This window comes from Rutilus rutilus, assembly GCF_951802725.1.
Source record: "Rutilus rutilus genome assembly, chromosome: 4".
Taxonomy (NCBI): domain Eukaryota; kingdom Metazoa; phylum Chordata; class Actinopteri; order Cypriniformes; family Leuciscidae; genus Rutilus; species Rutilus rutilus.
Window position 1 is genome coordinate 21,331,369 of NC_140212.1, and position 21,793 is coordinate 21,353,161.

Consider the following 21,793-nt stretch of genomic DNA (forward strand, 5'->3'; position numbering starts at 1 on the left):
TACTCACTCTAAAGTTTTTCCAAACCTTAATTAATATCTTTCTTGTGCTGAACACAAAATAAGATATTTTGAAGAATGTGGCTAACCAAACAGTTGCTGGTCCCCGTTGACTTACGTAGTAGGAAAAACTCGGGGTGGAATTCCACTTGGGGGTTGGATTTAAAGTAATGTAATCGTCTGGTTTTAGCCAGGTTTCTGTCAAACACAGCACATCTAGGTTATGATCTGTAATCATATAATTTACTATAAGTGCTTTTGAAGAAAGGGATCATATATTCAGCAACCCAAGCTTTACCTTATGTTCATCTGATTAGCCATTCTGTCTGTTTCCTGACCTTGGCCGTTCAACTAGAAGGTTCTTAGAAGAACCTTCTAAGGAGGTTCAACTCTAAGACTATGTGCCATATTACTACCCCAGGAGGGTTGAATACCATCTATTTTCAACATGTCAGGTCTGCCTCAAAACTTTTCCAATTGTCTATAGAACTCTATATTATAGCACATGGTATTTTTAGAAATATCTTAAAGTGCCATGCAAATAATAAGTGCTATGGTATAAAGCAATTGTTTAAATGAACAAGACTTAAATGGCTTATTTATGAATTTATTAAAAAAAATAAAAAAGGACATTATCATTAACAGTTCTATTACCAAATAAATGACGTGGTATAGAAAAAAAGTATTCCAAAATCTACCCACTGCAACCCAGAATAAACATAAATAAAGTCACTGTAAACAGTCATATCTACTAGGACTCCTTTATAAAAGTAAGAATCATAAAAAAAACAAGAATAATTCCTAAAGTTCAGTAAAAAAAAAAAAAATCTTTCACTAGCGAATAGAATTCACTGAATTCTATTCCCCCACCCCCAATAAATTAACACAAGTACAACAATCCTACAGCAATTCGAGTTCCCACGCACAAAAAATACAAAACTTAAAAAATAAAAACATAGTTGAAGCAAAACCATTCACTCAACACAAACAAAAGAAGTCGGGGCAGCATTTCTTTTGGTTTCATTAGAATTTTAGAATAACGCACTTGTGGTTTCAAAACAACAAGACCCTCTAATGTGAAAAACAGACAAATACAGTTATATATAGTTATATAAATACATCAAATATGTTAAAACTGTTGTAAAAACATTCTTAGTTTATAAAAACATTAATGCCAAATAAAAGCCTGTAAAAACTTCAATAATTTAAACATAAAAAAAGCAAGCACTCTCACATTGTTTCAGCCCTGATCACACAATTTTTCACTACTTTTTCATACAATTTATTCATTTTGTTCATTTGTTCCAGCATCCATGAGTAATTATGCAAGGTATAATTCACTACAATGTATAAATACTATAAAAATGTATGTACAGTACCCATTATTGTAAATCTTCAGATTTAAGTTAGTGTTAAGTAATTTACATTATTTACAGAATTGACTTCTGTGGAAATGAGACTGGAGTGGAAGATATAGAGTAGCAGAAACCACAGAAGTCACACAGCAGTTGCCAGTCAGGTATGACAGTTACTAAGGCTTTGAAAAGTGCCTGCATTTGCCAGTCTTAGTCAATGTCACTGAGGTCACTAACAGGTTCATCTTGGACATGAGTCAGATGGTTCATGGCGCGGTTGAAGGCGGTCTGAACAGCTTTGCGGACGGCTGAGGTGCGTCCCTCCATCATCTTAATCTTGTCAATGGTTTTGTCAATACCGAGAGGAACCATCTTGGATTTAGAAAGCCACTGCCTGGAAAAAGGAAACAGCACACACAATCCTATTTTATAAAACTTCCCCAGACACAAGTTGTTGCACATGTGATGCTTGTGTTTTCAGTGATTGGATCACTCCAGTAAAAGCCAGATATACAAACTGTGACACACTGTTATCTGATAATGATTGATTAACTGAAACCACATTTAGAGGTAGTCTGGCAAAGATTTTGACCACATTTAATGAATCCAAATGATTGATTAAATGTGCTGAATCATGCTGTCAGCCTAATAAGTAATATGTAATGGGTTAGGATGGAAATAAAATGTAATGTTTGTTTAAAGTAAAGTAACTTTGTTCTTATGTTATTTGTCCTCATTTAATTGTTTCCTTGTTTAATTGCCTTTAATAATGTTTGAACTTTATATTAATTAGGCTAGTAGTTCTTGCTGTGGTATCAAAATTGGAATTGTGAATTCTGAAATTTCATTGAGTAATATTTATCATAAGTGCTGTTCATTTCTTTGAGTAAAACTTTTCTAATTACACAATTTGACATTGTTTTCTGTAAAACAAGAACAAGTTAACTGCAGATGTGCAATACTTAGCGTTAGAAGTTTGCTCAAACCCCTAAATATAAGGATTAGTAATAGTGATGCTTGACTTCGCAACACTAATAAATAACCTCTAAAAATCTCACCAGCTACGTTTGTTGTCAAAGAAGAGAACAAGGTAAAGTTTCTCTTCGGACTTGTACTGCAACTGTTCTCCGATCCGTAGCACGTCCAGCGGGGGCATTGGGATAGAGACTCCATTGTGCTGGCACCCCACACGTGGCATATGAGGGTCTATGATCTGTAATGAAACCGTAACGTTAAAGAACATGATGACAATCCTGGAAACAGTAAAATGACTAGGGCTGCCCCCTAATGGTTGACCAAGCGTTAGTCGATGAGAAAAGGCTTGGTCGGCAAAATTTTAATTAGTCGATTGGTCACAGAACAAAAAAGCTCCACAGGAAGTGGCAAAGTCATGCAGTCCGTGACGGATAAATCGTTCACACGGCTGTCCATGTAGTAATTATATCGGGTAGGAAATCCAAAGTGTAGTAGCCTAACTTTAACCACTTTACATGACCGCCCACTTTAACATTAATCTAGATAAATGTGCGCTATTATTATACACATATCCAAATTACACCATCAATTTATTGTAGTCATGGCGTTTCAGATTTAAAATTTGTTTAATATGTATTTAAACGTACATCTCCGCATTGATAGGGGGCAGCAGAACAAAATAAGAGCAATAGGTTACTTATTAGTTTATTGCGTTAGTATGACTACAGGGAAAACTAAATGATAGGACAAAGTGGATTAGCGTCCCAATACGTTGGATAATTACTTCTCAAAAAAAAAACAAAAAAAAAAAAACCGGAAATTGCTGATGGAGGCCAGGTAACTGAGCAGACAAGTGTCACTCAATCAGAAGATGAGAATTCCTCATGTGAGCCGTCAGCTTCACTGCAATTTGGAGCGGTTATGGAGTGAGATCCAAATCCACGTGAATCCCATTGTTCAATGGCGCAAGTAAAAAAAAACTCACTGTTCAGACGGTCAAAGCTAATCAACAGTCTAGAAAATCAAGAGGATTTGGCATTTCCAATTAATGCATTAAATTATTATTAAGCTAATTTTTTTTATTAAATTAATATTATAATTAATTTGCTCCACAATAAATTAATAGCACATAACTGATGCGCTACGAGGATAATAAAAGATTAGTTAAATTAACTTACTCCTTTCAAAAACAACTTGTTTAACATGAAATACTTTTCTCATTTTTGTCACTATGGGGGCAACATGAGGAAATACAAAAAAAAATAAAAATAGATTAATCTCTCATCGTCTCTAAGAGAATATACGCCATTAATGCAGTGTCAGATGCCAAAAGCTCAGTCAGTTTTTACTTTCAGTTTCTGTAGTGAATAATTGACACTCAATGGAATCACACGATTTAATGTGTAAAGGGAGACTATTCCAAAGACGCGGTGCTGCTACCGCAAAGGCACGATCTCCCCTGTAAAAAGATAAAAAACACCTTTAATACAATCTCCCTAATGCCCACCCACTGACTCAGATGCTCAACGAGAATCCCATGATCCACTGTATCGAAGGCTGCACTCAGATCCAGCAGCACTAAGGCAGCACAGTTCCCAGAATCTACCGACAAAAGCAAGTCATTTGTCACCTTGAGAAGGGCAGTTTCTGTACTATGCTGAGGGCTAAAACCCGACTGGAATGTATTTTTGAGGTAAGAGAATCAGGAGGAGCTTGAAAATGGCTTTGAACCCGGACAGAACTAGACATGCTGGCTCTAATAACGGAGATTTTATCCATAAAAAACTGAAAATAAATAAATAAATTCACAAGCGCTCTCTGAATTATCGAAAACAATAGGGCATGCAGGATTTAAAACTGTATTAATCACACAAAATAATATTTTAGGACTGTACTGATTCTTAGAGATTAAATCGGAGAAATGCCACGCCTCAGCCGCTTTGACAAACTGTTGATAGACACCATCTGTATGTATCTCATAAAGTATCTTAAATGAGACCTGTAGTCTTATCTTTCTTCCATTTCCTCACCGCCTACCTCTATTTTGTCTAAACAGTCGACTCTCAATCAATGAGCCAGGGCTGAGATACAGTTTTTGATTTTACCTGTTTCCAGGGGGCAATACAATCCAAAATATGATTACAGCCCATATTGAAATCAGATACCAGCTCCTCTAAACCCTGAATAGATGGATTGTACTCAAAAACTGGCATAAGTGTAATGTACTGGTCAGAAAACTAAGAGGCAGAATCAGCATTGATAGCCCAAGCTCGACTGGCACGGGCCCCAAAGGGAGCCCAGCAAATGTGACATTAAACATAATAATAAAATTATCTGAGAGCCCTATGTTCTCAATAGTCAGCTCACCCACCGGTACACCCCAGGACAAAACCAAATCAACAGTATGCCCCTGCTTATGTGTAGCACCATCGACAGACTGCGTGAGGTTGAAAGAATCCAACAGTAACAAAAAATCTTGTACAAAGGGCTTCTCAGGGCAGCAAATATGAATAACTAAAATCACCATATATAACAAGGCTATCACAACGAGTAATCATAGAAGATAAAAACTCAGAGAATTCCCCAATAAAGTCCTTGTTATAATTAGGAGGTCTGTATATTAGTGCACAAATAACTGGCCTAATCAAGATCACTTTAAAAACTTGCACCTCAAAACTAACAAACTTATCCACTGTTAACAGCCTGCATTTAAAACAATTCTTAAAAATTGCCACAATCCCCCCTCCCCATCCCCCTGTCCTTGGAGAGTTCAGAGAATTGTAGTCTCTAGGTGATGCTTCACAGCGAGGGAGTCCCGGTTACAATCGCTGAGCCAAGTTTCAGTCATTAAAAAAAAAAAAAGTCCAAATCTCGTGAAGAGATAAGATCATTAATTAAAAATGTTTTGTTACTAATAGATCTTGTATTGAAAAGGGCCATCTTCGCAATAGTACAGGCCAACTCACTTCGTTTCTGTAACGACGGCAAATACTCCAAAAAACGAAGATTATCCGGGTTAACCCCCCTCCTTCTTAACACAACGTCGCAAAACTTTAATCACAGTTGACAACTCTCGGTTCTGAGGAACAACTAGCCTGGAAATCCAGACCCAAATCTGAGAGATTAAGGGTCTGGCATCGACTAATGAAAATCAGCCAGCTCGAGGGGCGGCACCAAGCATGCATTTGAAAATCTCACTGCACGCAATTGGATAACACTACAACCAATCACAACAATAAGCCCCATACGCTTAGCTACCAGCGGAGTTAACTGGTAGATTAGACTCTTGCCGTATCCGGTCGGCAAAACAGAAAAAACGTCCTTCTTGCAAAGGAAGGATTCGAGTGCTGAAAACGAATAAAACACAAACAGCAACCGATGGCATGCTGAACGACTCACAGGCACCATCTTTCCTCCAATGGAAAGTAATGGGCTGTCTGAGTCTGAAACTGTCGAGCGAGTTTCAATTTGCAGTCGGTTTCTATGTAGGTAGCTAGCTATTTGAATAAGACCACCCACGACTGCTGACTGAGCGAGTTGTAGCCATTTTCTGACAAGAATGTCTCAAAAGCAACTCAGGTGTTTTGTTGTTGGATGCAAGAGTGAACATAACAGTCTTAATTTACTCCCAACATCAGAGCCACTGAAGACGCAGTGGATTCGTTTTATTTTTGAAGGGAATGCAAGGGATCAATACAAAGGGACAATACAAAACAGGTTTTGCTTAGTTGGAAGTTGTTACTCGAGGATGGATCAGTACCAACTGTTCGTGTTACAGCTTATAGTCTCTGGATCGATACTGGTCACGGCAGTAAAAAAAAAGGAGAGCGTGCACTTTTTTACAGTTCATAGGAGTTGTTTTACGGATATAAAAGTTAACCACCAAAACGCATAAGGTCTGTATATATTTGTCTACTGTTAGCTGTAACGAGTGCTTATGTGTAATTCGCTGTGTATGCTGATGATAATGCAAGAGAGAAATAAAGATATAGAATATGGAAGACTTTATTGTGCACTTCTTGTACAGTGTATTCAGCTCTATGGTGATTTTCTGAAGTGTAAACGGACGCTTCATCTTTTTTGTGATATACAATAAACTTCATAAAACTCATCAGTAAAGTTTTGGCCATCATTCAGACAGGGTCCACTAAAACAGGTTTGAACTGAACACCGCTAATGACAGTTTCTGACATTTTCAGTGCATGATATTGTCCTGTTTTGATGAGCTCTTGAAGCTCCGCCCTCTTCTTGAAAGGGGGCCAGGAGCACCAGCTCATTTGCATTTAAAGAGACACACAAAAGAATGATGCGTTTTTGCTCACCATCCAAAAATTATCTGTTGGGTATTTTTAGCTAAAACTTACATTCACACTCTGGGGACATCAGAGACTTATCTTGTAAAAGGGGCATCCGATGTTTTGGCATTGTTTCTAAGGCTTTATAATCGCATTCTAAAATATTACATTCTAAGAAAAAAAGAAAAAAAAAAGAAAAAAAAAAGTTTAAAGTTAAGTCAAGATAAGATTCCAGCCAAATGAGCATGCAATCCAGAACTATTAAGAACTATTGATTACATGACAGCTGCCTTATAAGCCCAAGAAAATTTCAAAGTTCAATTGTTATATTTTAAAATATTAGAAAGCATGGGAGGAGATGCATTAGGAATGACCCGAAATTTCATCCCACAAAAAAAGGTCATCCAAAAAACAATTGGCTGATTTTTTTTAACAGAAACCATTTCTTTCAAATCCAATAACAAAAACAAATAACATGGATAAAAAGTGTGAAATTATCTGTTTTATGTAAACAGTGACTTAGACAGGCACACCCTCTCTCTCTCTGTGTGTGTGGAGAGAGACTCGTGGAGAAATCCAAACAAACAAGTTCAACAGGACAAACATTCATTAAAGCTTATGGAAGCATAACTGTAGTAAAAATTTACTTTAGTCTCCATTCCTAATCGTTATTCCTAAGTTATTAGTTCTTCAAAAACAAAAAGTGCTTATACTCTCACTTGTGCAAAGGCTGTTTAACATTAAATAAACGCTATACGTGATAGAAGAGAAACAATGTCACGTTTTACTTGTGTCTGTAATGTCAAAACTTTGGCAATTTTCTGAATTATAAAGAATAAATAAAACATAACATGACACAATTTACATGACATAACATGAAACGTTTTTAAAAGCAAATTTCTGTAGATGGGTTTCATGAGTATCTGTAGATAGAAAATAAGAAAGCTTACAGGATGTGAATAAGGGAGGAAGAAAGGAAGAGAGAGAGAGAGAGAAATAGCTAGTTTCTACACATGCACACTCAAGACTCACCAGGGCAGGGTAGGAGGGGTATCCACTACATTTAGCCCAAACTAGTTTGAGAGGTTCCAGCATAACTGTGGCAGCACTAGTGGCCATCCAAATACTGCTGTTGCCAACTTCTATGAAAGCAGGAATATCAACAAACCATGTTATGATGGCACAAACATTCAACCATGATACTGACAATAACTACATAGTTAAGACTATTAAATATCCATTAGGTCTTAGTGAGTGGCAGAAAAGAAATCTCAACATTTTAGATATTATCGCATAGTATTTACACTGAAATGTCAAGACTTTTTTAAACACTATCAAACAGCAAAGATAGACAATTAGATTCATAATGTTACATAAAACAAAGTTAAATGTTTTAAATAATCAAGGCACATTTTCATGCATGCGGACATTTCTAATTTTTAACTAGACAAGGAACTAGTGTGAGTGTGTGTAGTTTGCGTTGTAGAACAAAACATCAAAGTATCGGCAAGTTATGTCTACCACAGGCTTTACTTTACTCAGAAAAAAAAAAAAAAAAAAAATCTAAAACTGCATAGGAAAATCTCAAAGAGACAACTGGTGCATTAGTCTATCAGGTTCTGACGTCATCCCTGAGCCACTCTATTTTCAGTGGCAATGATAAATAAAATAGCCGACTTGCTAATTCAATACTAACTTGTTTATAGAATTGTTGAAAAAAAAAAAAACTATCACACTCATAATTGTGAATATCAACACAGCTGTGATTACATTTTTCATTGATTGCAATGGACAATTTGCACAGGTGTTAAACACAGGTGGCAAACATTCTATAAAAAGAATAGCGATGTGGATACCTACCAGCAGCTATTCTAGCAGCTTTGGCGAAATTTCTACTCTCAATGCAAGCAATAATCTCACTCTTGTCCTCCACTGTGTTCCTCCGGATGAGGGCCGGCTTTCCCTTACCACACTTCGGAAGATTAAGTGCGATACTGCTAAAGACAGATGAGAAAACATGATGGTATGATGTGGGAGATGAGCTAAAAAAATTACAACAACAAAAACACACATGAAAATAAGAATAGTGCAGGGATACAGGGATGTGCATTTGATATATTTCTTTATATATATGTGTGTGTGTGTGTGTGTGTGTGTGTGTGTGTACACAATTATTGGGAACCCTTCATTTAACACTTTGAGCACTCTTCAAAACAGCTCTCAATTCCCTCTTATAACACATTAAGTTGATGAACACATGGCAAGGGATTTGAGCACATTCCTCCATATAGGATCTTTCTGGATCCTTCAGAGGTTTTATGCTTGTTGACTCTCTTCTTCATCTCATCCCACTGGTTTTCTATGGGGTTTGGGCTAGGGGACTGCTATGTCCATGGTAATTTTGTGGTCAATGTACCTTTTAGTTGTAGTTGATTTTGAGGTGTGCTTTGGACCATTGTCCTGCTGGAAGATCCTACCAGTTACGCTTCCTGACGGGTATTGATATCTACCAGAATTTATGATACCATGTGTCCTAACAAGTTTTCCCTGGCATTTGAGGGGGGTGGGGGGATAACCAAACATAAAGGCACAAATATTTGGCAGAATTTATTTTTTTTTTTTTATATTCAAAATTTCGCAGACTAAATTTCATGTAGTCCACATTTATTTTTTGTCTAATCTTACTTCAATTGAAGGTTTAATTTTTGTGAATATTTTGAATCAAAGACTAAGAGAAACCGTTAAAAGAAACTCAGTTCATTGTTCATAGAGAACAAAGTGTTCATAGTGTTCATAGTGTTCAAAGTGTTCATAGAGAACACTTTACATCATTGTTGTGTATTGTAAATGACAGATTATTTTTCTCAAAAAGGGATCTCAAAAACATGGACTGAATGTGACTGTCACATGACAAACATTCCCAGAACAGAGCGCCCATGAGCCAAGATGGCAGTCTGCAGGTTGTATATTTTCAGGTATTCATGAACCAGTTAAACAACTGCCGTTGAGTTTAATCCCTTGGAAAGTATAAGATAATACCAATTCTTTTGTCTACACTAGTTAATGTAAAAAATGGTAAACAAAAAAATAGACTACATGAAATAAGCACAATGCTATTGAAAGGAAATGGAATACGTCACTGTCACAACAGTAAATGTCATCCTCTCAAAAGTACTCTCTCAACTACCCACCTGTTGCTGGAAGACATGCTTGATTCAGAAGCGCACCTGCGACGAGGCTCCAACTGCCTGCTAGAAGACAACTCCTTCTCCTGATTCAGGCCAAACCCGTTTGACAGCCCTGACAGACACAAGGAAGAGTGAGAGGGAGCACTTTTACAAAAGTGCTAATGCTATTAAAGGGATAGTTCACCCAAAAATTTTAATTAGCCCATGATTTACTCACCCTCAAGTCATCCTAGGTGTATGACATTCTTCTTTCAGACGAATACAATCAGAGTTATGTTAAAAATGGTCCTGGCTCTTCCGAGCTTTATAATGGCAGTGAATGGAAGTCCATAAAAGTGCATCTATCCATCATAAAAGTGTTAACGAAAGGCCTTCGATGCGTTTGTGTAAGAAAAATATCCATATTTAAAACTTTACAAATTGTAATCTCTAACTTCCGCTAACTGTCGTACGCACGTTCACAAGAGACTTGCGTTCCAGCATATGACGTAGGACGCAAGCGTAGCGTACATTCCGGTGATGAATGCGGAAGAACAGAGGATAGAGCAAAACAAAACAAAAAAAACCAGGGTGTTCAAAGAAAAATGTAGCTCAAACAATTAAATTCTTCACATGGATGTCCTTCGATGTCAACATACTTGGTTTTCGCGAGAACTAGCATATTCTCACCGGAGCGTCCTACGTCATACGCTGGAACGCCAGTCTCTCGTGAACGAGCGTACGACAGTTAGCGGAAGTTAGAGATTCCAGTTTGTAAAGGTTTAAATATGGATATTTTTCTTACACAAACGCATCCCTTGATTCCAGGAGGCCTTTATTAACCCCCTGCAGCCGTGTGGAGCACTTTTATGATGGATAGATGCACTTTTATGATGGATAGATGCACTTTTATGGACTTCAAAACAGAAACAGCCATTCACTGCCATTATAAAGCTTGGAAGAGCCATATACACCTAGGATGACTTAAGGGTAGGGCTGGGCGATATATCGCATGACATTGTTAGGCGCATCTCGTCAGTAAAGCCGGTTCCTTGATTAGTAGTAAATCGCCATCACCTGCTTTCAGATGGAGCGGCATTTACAACACAGAGCCGTAGTTAACTGACAAGCTGAGCCATATCGCATTAATTATCGCAGGCGATACGTCCGCGATAATTAATGCGATATGGCTCAGCTGGTCAGTTAACTGTGTTGTAAATGCCGCTCCATCTGAAAGCAGGTGATGGCAATTTACTACTGATCAAGGAACCGGCTTTACTGACGAGATGCGCCTAACAATGACATGCGATACATCGCCCAGCCCTACTTAAGGGTGAGTAAACCATGGGCTAATTTTCATTTTTGGGTGAACTATCCCTTTAATTTGCATTTATATCAATCACAATGGTCTTGCCTATTTTGACTCTCTTCCTGCAGATTCTACCTGTGTCTAGCCGTTTGATGGGTGATTGGTCCTCACAACTGTCTCCACTAGCACTCCGTGGCCTCTTCCTGGTGTGGAGCAGCGTCTCCAGGCGTGGTATGACGACTGACAGGAATGTTTTTGCACCTAACCGAGAACTGCCCTTGGGAGTTTCACCATCATCCACGGGCTTATGAGGGCTTGTACTTTTTGATTTGCGGAAAAGCACAGAAGTCCGTCGGTTTACTGGGCTTGATGGCTCAGCCAAAGTTGACGTAGCTACCACACTGACATCGCTGTTCTCTATCTGCAGATGGGAGTGTCCATTGAGTGATTGGGAAACGCTATCCTTGCGGCGTCTGTGTTTGTCGGAGCAGGGTTCTATAGGTTTCAGGGTGGGTGGCTCAGAGTGACTTCCCACGTTCATGAGGGGCAGCAGTGAAACAGATGGCTCAAGCTTAGGTGGGACGGATTTATCACCTGCCATGAAACAAGGAAATACTGTCACACATTGTATAAATTGCCAATGCATGGCATTTTAACATTTTCTCAGAAAAATGCAAGCTGTAGTGTAGGTGGCTGACAGGATGATGCTATCCAGTTGCTTGTGTGTGTTTTCGGTGCAATGCCATGCAGTTGCTAGAGCAGGGTTTCTCAACCATCCTAATCCTGGAAGGGCCAGTCATGCAAAGTTTAGTTTCAACCCTGATCAAACTGCTTGTGATTTTCTAATAATCCTGAAGACCTTAATAGCTTGTTCAGGTATGATTGATTAGGGTTGAAGCAGGACAATGGCACACCAGGAACATGATGTTACAAAATGATGTTACAAATTTGTTCCTAAGAGTGTTCCATAGTAGGGCTGCACAATACCGACAAAAACTTCTTCTGTGATGTACTGTACATATTGCAATATGAAAAAAAAAAAAACAGGAATTTTCGCCAGGTGACGTGAATAGCTCTATTTGGAAATAATCAATCTGATTTTGTAGGTGAATGCATCTGTATTTATTTTAAAATATTTATATAATATTTCAAGTGGGTTTTTTCCACCTCATAGACCACGATCTTCCTAACAGTTTAGCCAAAAATGAAAATTTCCTAATTATTTACTCACCCCTAAGCCATCCAAGATATATATGACTTTTCTTTCCTCACCTGAAGAGAAATTAAAGGAATAGTTCACTTAAAAATGAAAATTCTGTCATCATTTACTCACCCTCAAGTTGTTTCAAACCTCTATGAATTTCTTTCTTCTGCTGAACACAAAAGAAGATATTTTGAAGAATGTCGGTAACCATCTGGTTACCAATTTTCATCAAAATATCTTCTTTTGTGTTCAGCAGAAGAAAGAAATTCACAGAGGTTTGAAACAACTTGAGGGTGAGTAAATGATGACAGAATTTTCATTTTTAAGTGAACTATTCCTTTAAGGTTTTGAAGGAAAACATTCCAGGTTTTTCCTCCATCTGAGAAAAGATGGAGTGAATGGTGCAAAACGTAGTCTTACGTCACGAGTAACCATCCCAATGTGCTCATGTCACATGCGAGGCTCTGAACTCAACCCTCTCGTCTTGAGGTGAGTAAATAACCAGGAAATTTTCTTTTTTGGTAGAACTATTCCTTTAACTGATGCACGTACTTCAACTTGATTTCCTGTTAAGTCTGGACTCAAGAACATTTACAGCAATGTGAATAAAACAATTAAAACAATTACATTAAAACAATAAATCTACAAACCTGGACCAGAGACAACAAAACAAGGGGACAGAATTATCTCTTTTCAAACCTCATCTATCCTGAGCTTTTCTCTCCCTCAAGTCAGGTCATTTAAAGTTCACTCATCGTGCCAAATGTTCACTTAGAATTCTTATTTACCACATATAATGTAATAATATGTCCAAGTGCGATTGGTAAAACTGTCTCAATTTCAAACGTGTTAAGTGCACTTTACAGAAACGCAAGAAAGAGACTTGCAAGCAGAATACGTTCAACCATGCTGATGGATTCCATTGTCGGGCCAACGGTTGGTTCATATAAGGTCTTGGGAGTCTCTACTAATCTACTAATGAGTTTAATAAGGTGTGTTTGATATAGGATTCATACAAAGCATGCAGTGTTCTCTAGTGTGAACTTCAAGACCAGGGTTGTCTAACAAGGTGAAAAATTATAAGTCTCACTGAATAGAAAAGCATTATCACATCTGCAGACAAACAAGTAGTTGTTTGTTTGTTTATATTAAGTGTATTTGGGGGCATTTTTAGCTTTTATTGGACAGGACAATTGGATAGAAGAGAGGGGGTTGGGATCACTAACTTGGGACAATGGTGATATGTCAAAGTGTTGCCCACAAGGCTTTGACAAATGTTTAACTGGTTAATAGCAAGAAAACTTCAAACCAAGATTTTTCAAACAAACCTTTTTGAAGGATATGGCCAGCTTGTTCCTCAGCATTCTTCACTTCAGCAGCAGGAAGAGCTTTCCTCAAACTCAGCTCCATCCTCACGTCACCAATGATTTTCTTGAGCAGCTTCAGTCGTCTGCTCCGTGACGGGCTACATTTCATTGCTGTAGTTAGATCCAACTTTTCTAGTAGCTCCCTCAGCTGCTCTTCAAATGACATCTGCTCCCGATTGGCTGGAACCAATAAGCGGTCCACTGAAAGAAAAATAATAATTGTTTATTGATTGATTTGTTAAAACGTAGGGATGGGAACTGCAAGGAATTTAATGGTTCTGATTCCACTTCTATTCCGATTTAAAAATTCCATTAGTGATTCTTAGTTTCAAGGGAGCAGTAAATTGACCAGTACCAGTCAGTGCATTTACGAGTGATATTTATCAAGAAATGCCATTGCTTAGAGACAAAGACATGGGACCCCATCATATATTTAGCGCAATGCGGCTCCAGGCGCGGTGCAAGTGTTTTTTGCTAGTTTCAGCTCGACGCAATTTTAAATTTTCACGTCCTGCGCCAGATTGTTTAAATAGCAAATGCATTTGCGCCCATTTGTGCTGGTCTGAAAACGAGGTGTGTTGGTGCGTTGCTATTTTGAAGCAACTGAAATAGACTGCGCCAAAAAAAAAAAAAACTGTGCATTGTACTTTCTTTTTTTTTTTTTTTTTTAAGAGCAAGTTAGTAATATGAGCCTATAGGCGGGTCCACAATGCGCGTACACTTTGTCCCGTAGATGGAAATACATGCAAATTCTGCCATGTAAATGCTGAATCCGCCATGGCGCCGAGCGCAACTGTCTTTTAAAGGGAATGGGAGATGAGACTCTGATTGGTTTATTGCACGTTACGCCCAAAACACACCCATTACTCATTAAGAGAATAGGGACAAGCCTTTTAGACCATGCGCCAGGAGCGCCGGCCATTTTTCCCGTCGTTAAACTAGCAAAAGTGAATTCGGACACAAAAATAGGGCCCATGAGCTTGAATAAAATACACTTCTTTTGCCATATTTTTTTTAAAAAGACAAAAGAAAAACAGTGGGTTAATGTTTGATTCACAATTTGTTTTACATGTAAATACACCATGTTTTACACCATAACATAAGGTGCAGTGAGTTTAGTGCTTTATGTCCATGAATAATTCCATTTTACATGCAGGTTGACGTCATTTTGATATTGCAAAAACATTGTGGCTACGATAAATTGCCACAAGCACAAATGGTCACTGTGGCTGGTGGACAAAAAAAAAAAAAAAAAAATGTGTACCCTGGGTTACCAGTAAGTTTGTGCATTTACCATCTTCCCAGGAGAAGGGTGCGGATGGCTCAATCTTGGGTTGTTCAAGCAGGTGCATGCCAGTTTCAAAATCGAAGCCGATTGTCTGAACATCTCGACGAGTTTTCCTGAGCACAGCTCCACCCTGGTCTCTCAATCTAACAGCAGCCCTGTAGAAGAATGAATCCTTGCCATTGTACTTCATGCAGTTTTCAATAATGAGATTGAAGTCTGCTTCAAATTCATCCAGATATTTGTAGCCTTGTGCATCAATGCGTTTGCTCATGGTGGAAAAATCCATTGGGTGTATGATGTGGTCCATATAGTCAGGCACCTGTGAGCAACACACACAAAATAAGGGTGAAAGTGATAAAGTCATAGATCAATAGAAGAAACTTCATTCAATTGTGTAAGTGCTCTAAAATCAGGTATGGCTGATATTCCGAATTAAGTTATCGAAATCAGATCAGTAAAGGAAAAAGTGGTATCGGTGCACCACTACTAATGATCGAATTCATCACGCAGTGTTGTCAGAGTGTTTCAGAGTGTTAAAAGCACCCAAAAAAGAGCAAATGAAAGAAAGTGACGAAAGAGGAGAGAAATGGAGAAGGGTGGCAGAGCGAGATTAGGAGGGAGAAAAGGACAGGAACAGTGTCAGACTGTATGGCAAAAGATTGTGAGTGATCCAATGTGTTAATATTGGCTATATTAATATTTGTCAAACAAAAATACTGAACTGCTCATTCAGCTTTAATCAACAATGGTTGAATGGTTGGTTTGATTAAGAAAGTACACTAAACTGATCATGAAAAACTCCTGGTTTGCTAAAATAATAAATTAAATTAAATATAATTCATTATGTATATACATATATAAATATAAAAATATAAATTTTATCAGCATGAGGCCGTAAATACTGTACTTGATGCAACAGTGAATGTTGTAAAACAATTTGTCCTTCATGCCAGAAGTAGTGCAAGTGCTTGGAGTATGTCAGAAACAGAATAGGTCGGTTTTGCAAGAGCTAGAAATGATCTTCTTGACTTAATTTTTTAAAACAAGCAAACACAATGGCTATAAAAAAAAAAGACTACACAACACTGATAAAATAGCAGGTAAAAAATGTATCCAAGATAAAACATGTAAGATCTTACTTCACCTTTAAAGGGTCACAAAGCGCGAAACTACATTTTCTAGTTTTCAACAAGGTGTTTTGTGCTGCATATCATAGAATACAATGTTAGCATTCATTCATTTGAATTGTTCTTAACAGCATCGGTATAGATGATACTGGCCTATATTTACAATATTTATTAAAAAGATGCCATTAAAAAAGTACTGATGTGAAAATATATTCATGAATACAAATTTTAATGTTGGGATTAATAATGATTAGTTACAGAAACATGTGCGATTAATTACTTTTCGATTCACATCAGTGACATCACTATTATTTTCATCTTTGTCTATACATAAACATTCATCATTCAAACTGAATACACTGGTAATACAGCTGGTTGGACGCTATGGGGTGCTATGGGGTCATTTTTGTTGTTCAATGGCTGCAATAATGCAAGGCTGCTCAAGTTCAAACTGACTTTTTTTTTTCATTAATTTTAAATACATTAAATAAACTTATAATTCATTTATTCTAAAAATAAGTGCAGCAAGATTAAATGAAAAGTGCTGTTCACCAAGCCTCTACTGTTTCAAGAGTTTGGTCATTCCTTTAATGGTCTTCAATGCGGCTAGATTGATACCTTCACAGTGTAAATGGTTCACTCACTGTATTATTAATTGTAACCGGATCATGACCCACTGACTTCTCTTAAATGTGTCTCTGACCTCGCACAATTGTTCATGTCAAATACAAATATTTGTAATTTTATCATTTTGATATGTTGGTAAAGAAAATCTGACTTTTCAATACATTCATTTAGATTAATTTATCTCTTTATTAGGTAACTATTCTTTATTCAAGGCTTTTTTGTTCATTGAGCTATTGATAGCAGCTTTTGTTAATTAGTTTTAATTCATATTTGTCCGCTTTTAGCCAATATACAGTCAACCCAAAATGTATTCAGACACCTTCAACATTTCCCACATTATCACAGTTTATTCACTATAGTTTAGAAAATGGTAATAACATGTGACAAGAACTCAGAATTATCAAATCAGTTGATATTTCGCTGGTTTTGGCCATCTTTCTGTTAGACTGTCTCACAAATGAATTAGGTTGAATAGCTGCCGGCTATTAAATGTAAGTGTTTGAATAATTTTGGTCTCAAATTTGTATACATTTTACTGGTAGTCCACTCTATGAAGAATTTTTGGATATAATGTGTCACAGTTTACTTTATTTTGCTATTCTCCCTTACATTAAATTAACTATAGTGTCCTGCACCCACAGGTAAAAAAAAATATATAAAAAAAATATCATCTTGTGTCTGAATAATTTTTGGTTCGACTGTATATTGTGCACCCTGATTTAGCTAATAAAATTCTCCAAGCAGATGTTTTGCTTGAAAAGCATGCTTGTGCTATGTTTCTTTAAAATTTGCATTCGTTTTGTTATTTTCTTTGGACACTTAAGTTACATTCAAATGTATAAAATACTTTTTGTATGTAGACAATCTATGCAAAGTGAAATGCCTTCTGACTTCTTTTAAAGTTAAGGAAACTGCAGACCAACCTCTTTAATGCTGACAGGCTCTGCAAAAATGTGTGCCTGGTCTTTCTCCTGTAACTGATCAAGCACAGCCCTCAGAAGGACTGTGAAAGGAGTGAGTTGGAACTCCATTAAAGTCTGCTGGAGCTTTATCTGCAACAGAATCACACGAGTCATCATCCAAGAACATGCACATGCAAACAGTTAAACATTAGCAATACAAATGCTTTATCTTGACGTAGGAAAGCATTAGTGTTCTCATACCTCCTCTCTCTTGAGTTTCTCTCTCTTCCTAATGAGCTCCAGCAGGAGTCGTGCTCGCTCAAGGTCAAGTCTCAACCGTTGCCACTCTTTCAGCTGCTCCTTCAATGCTCGAGTCTCCTCCTCTGACTGTTTCTGTCGTTACAATGGTTTAAAGTTTAAAAATAAACTATTATCAATAGGGGTGTAACTTTACCCTCATGTCACGATTCGATACATATCACGATACTGAACTCACGATACGAGATTATCGCGATACTCCAAGACATATGGTAAAAGGTTAACAAAAAATGTTCAGTTGATTCAAATGCTAAATTTGATATTACATTGTGGGTGTAAATGAATAGGCTTGGACGTGGTACTGGAAACCCAATGCACAGGACAAATAGAGACACCAGAATAAAAATATTCATGATTCTGAAGCTGAAAATACAGAATTAATTTAGACGAATATGTATCCACTCTGTCACTGACTAGATATATTAAAATATATTACTCTTTACTGGTAACATAAGACATTTGGCATTATCAGGACCCACAAATATTCCCCCACTTCATTATTCATATACATTATATTCAACATTATATAGAGTAGTTTATTGTAGTACTGACACTAAAACTCTGTAAACTTTTTCTTCACAGTCATTTTTATCTTGGGTGAACTACACACAATACATAGTCACTATCCACAATACATTGATGCATTTTTGTACTGTGATATATTGTGACACGATATATTGTTACACCCCTAGTTATTAATATTCAAAAATGTGCTTAGGCATTATTTACCGGTTGTGTATTTTTCTGGGAATGTAGGCTAGTTTGGAGGCGTCTGTTGAGTGGCACTCCATTCCTTGACTGTCTTTTAAGGGTCCAATACTTCAAGACAAGTTCGCCAAATGCTGTCTTCTTCTGTAAAGAAACTTGATTGAGGATTGTGTTTAACCTGTAGGAGAATGACAGTGTTCAATGAAGTGAAATATTGCAATCTTGCAATCTAGTAGCTAATGCTAAAAAGAGAGCATAGCACTGAAATGGCTTAAAAGGGTCTGATGATATCTCAAAATCAACAGATTCGAACATACCTTTCAGATGAAAAGCTGGGTACAGACACAGAGGGAACTGGGGCTACAACATCTACCTCATTGTTTTTAAGTCTCTTCAGCTTTTTTAATCCTGTCCTGCTGCTCTTTTTGTCCACCGACTGACAAAGTCTGTAATTTGTCTTAATGTCATTATATATTGTAAGAGGTCTTTTAACAGAGCCGTTTGGGGTGTGGGCCCCACAGTAAGCTGTCTTTTTTACTGACAAGGTTGGTAAACCTGAGTCAGTCAACTCTTTAATGGGCTCCATCTTCATAAAGAGACCGGCCTTCTGCGCACAGCTGACATGGAAAGCGGTGTAGCAGTTGGCTTTGTGGCACTGGATACAAGCCCCAACTCCTTTTTCTTTACAGAGGTAGCAGGTAAGCTTCCACCGAGCAGGCGGGATGTTTGAGACACCATCGATAGGCTCAATGAAGACCGTATTGGAGAACCCAACCTCTGGAACCCATAAAGCACAAACCACGTGGCCCCATCGGTCATCTTCCGTCTTTTTGACCGCTCCTCCCTTGTTAGGGCAGAGGATGCAGTTAGCGGGTTGTGTAGGAGACTGAAGACAATGTCGGCAAAGCCACTGGCCCTCTGGAATATACGGAACACCATAACAATCCTGATGAACGGCTAGGTTGCACATATCACAGAAGAGGATGGCGTTGCTGTCCATGCAATCTCCATCCATACATATGCAGCAAACAGCATCTTCATCAATTAAGGACTGGAGGTTCTGTTGGCCCTGACTCTCTAAGAATGATTCTTTTTCAAAACGGTCAAGAAGCAATTCAAAGGCATTGGGGGAAACCTGGTTAAGGCCTTCGCACTTTCTTTTGTCGTTGACCAGCTCAAGCCAGGCATAGTCTTCTTCGTCCATATCATACTCCACCTCCTCGTTCAGCTCTTCTGAAGTTTTCTCCTCATACTTGTAGTATGTAGAGGGTCTGTGTGGGATTGCTGGAAGATTGTAATCCACTGTGCGGAATTTGGGCTCGGGAAGTGTGCAATCTTGCACCGAAGCCTTTTGCGCTGTGACAGCGGCGTTCTTTTTCTGCTGGTTGTTTCTGAGGCGTGCAGAACTTACCAAAACCTGCTGGTGTTTTTCAGCGTTCTCCTTATTGCTGGTGCACTCTATAATTTCCTGCGCCATGGGATCCTCATCCGTTATGATGTCGAGCTTGTCAAAGATGCTGATCCGGTGCAGCCGGCCATCGACTTCTAGTTCCACCATCGTCTGGGCCTGGGCGCAAGTCAGCGTCTCGTGGTTTGGGGAATGTTTGATGGGACAAGGCAGCCGCTGGGGGGTGTATACTTTGTTAGGTAGAGATTTTCTTTTCATTGGGGATCCTTACAAAGTTGAAAAGAGAGAACTACTGTTATTTCTAACACAAAACAGTGCAGCAGAATTAGTCAAAATAAGTCAAACCACGCTTATTTACTTGACTGCTTCTAAATGACTTATCCATGTCATCAAGGAGAAAGTTATTCAAACTTACTGGGTTGTCATGGTACAATGATAGCAATACCATGATACTTTTAATACATACCACGGCAGTGCAATGTATGTCTAATTATACTGCAGCTTTACCTAGGTATTATTAAGGTACTACAAGAGAACATTGATTACTGATGCTTCAAATCGAAGCATTTTCGGGATCATAGGTGAGAGTTTAGAGACGTACGATTCCAAACATTTTGTTCATTATATGTGCATTGCAAACATTCGATTATAAGCTTCTTTTTTAACATCAGGGCCGCGTTTAGGGATCGTCTATCCCTTTAAATGTTGTCTAGGCAGGCATTTCCTTATGTTTTGAGACCATAACGATGCACATTCAAACGTTATCGCTTTATAACCCTATGCATTATTAAAACAGGTGCACCCCTGCAAATCGCAAAACATTGACTGATATTTTAGGATCATATTACCTCTGATGGATAAAGAGAGGAGCAGCTTTCTAACGCGATGGCGAGATGGCCTGCAGTGATTCCGTACACAATGTTCTCATCCAAAGCCCACTGATTTAGTTCTGCATGGATCAGTCTGGAATGCGGCAGAACCTTAACCACAGCGGCCGCCAGGACTATAATACTGGACTAATAATCACTAGGAGAACACTTGGTTTAAGTGCCATTCAAAGGCAGGGTCGTTTCCTTCCCTGCAACGAGCGGCGAGTCGATGCGATTCTGCGCCTGCAACCAACAACAATGCGGATGGTTCACTACGAATGGACGTCCTACCCGCAACGCGCTACGTCATGACGTACAGGCTGGGCTACATTACTTCATTGTTATTATGAACATGATATTTCATTAAGGAAATGTACTTTATTTATTTGGTTCTGTTTCCAGACAACTTTTTAAATTGTTTTTAGTCGATAAAAAATTCGTTCTAACTTTCCAAAGAAACTTAGTGTGACTTAGTTCAGTTCGTTTATACTAACGTTACTCTTTTTTTTATTTGCAGGTTGCACTATTTATTTATAATATAGCCATGGTTGTTGTTTGTAATGTTATGCATTTTTTATTGTTTCAACAACAACAACAAAATCCCCAAATCCCAACCTATTTATACATTACATATTTATTTACATGTACATTTTTATCACTATCATAAACAGGAAATATACACGAATAGAAAGCTGGTTAAGGACAATATAGAGTATCTCTTAATCAGCAGCAACAACAACAACAACAACAACCAAAAATAAAGGTTTTTTTTTTCACTGTCCTTAATACATTTAAATATCAAAGGGTGTTTTGCCCCACCCCTTCTGGTGCCTGACTACCCCTGAGAGAGACCCTCGGGTCAAGAAACCCCGTATGC

General features: G+C 38.0%; 1 protein-coding gene across 2 annotated transcripts; it reads right to left on the reverse strand.

Annotated features, from left to right (window-relative positions):
* Positions 1–590: 590 nt before the first annotated feature.
* Positions 591–21,224, reverse strand: brd1a (bromodomain containing 1a). Of its 2 annotated transcripts, none has more exons than XM_084408318.1 (13): positions 20,896–21,224; positions 18,957–20,313; positions 18,661–18,817; positions 17,875–18,006; positions 17,635–17,763; positions 14,964–15,276; positions 13,631–13,870; positions 11,234–11,692; positions 9,814–9,922; positions 8,483–8,619; positions 7,655–7,764; positions 2,411–2,565; positions 591–1,746 (listed from the first exon to the last, which is right to left on the reverse strand). In XM_084408318.1, the coding sequence occupies exons 2-13, from the start codon at positions 20,303–20,305 to the stop codon at positions 1,563–1,565; spliced, it is 3,474 nt and encodes a 1,157-aa protein (XP_084264444.1). In that variant the 5' UTR covers positions 20,306–20,313; positions 20,896–21,224; the 3' UTR covers positions 591–1,562. The 2 variants fall into 2 exon arrangements, with proteins under 2 accessions (XP_084264444.1, XP_084264443.1); XM_084408317.1 differs by having other exon boundaries at positions 8,483–8,616; positions 20,896–21,192.
* Between the last annotated feature and the right edge of the window lie 569 nt (positions 21,225–21,793).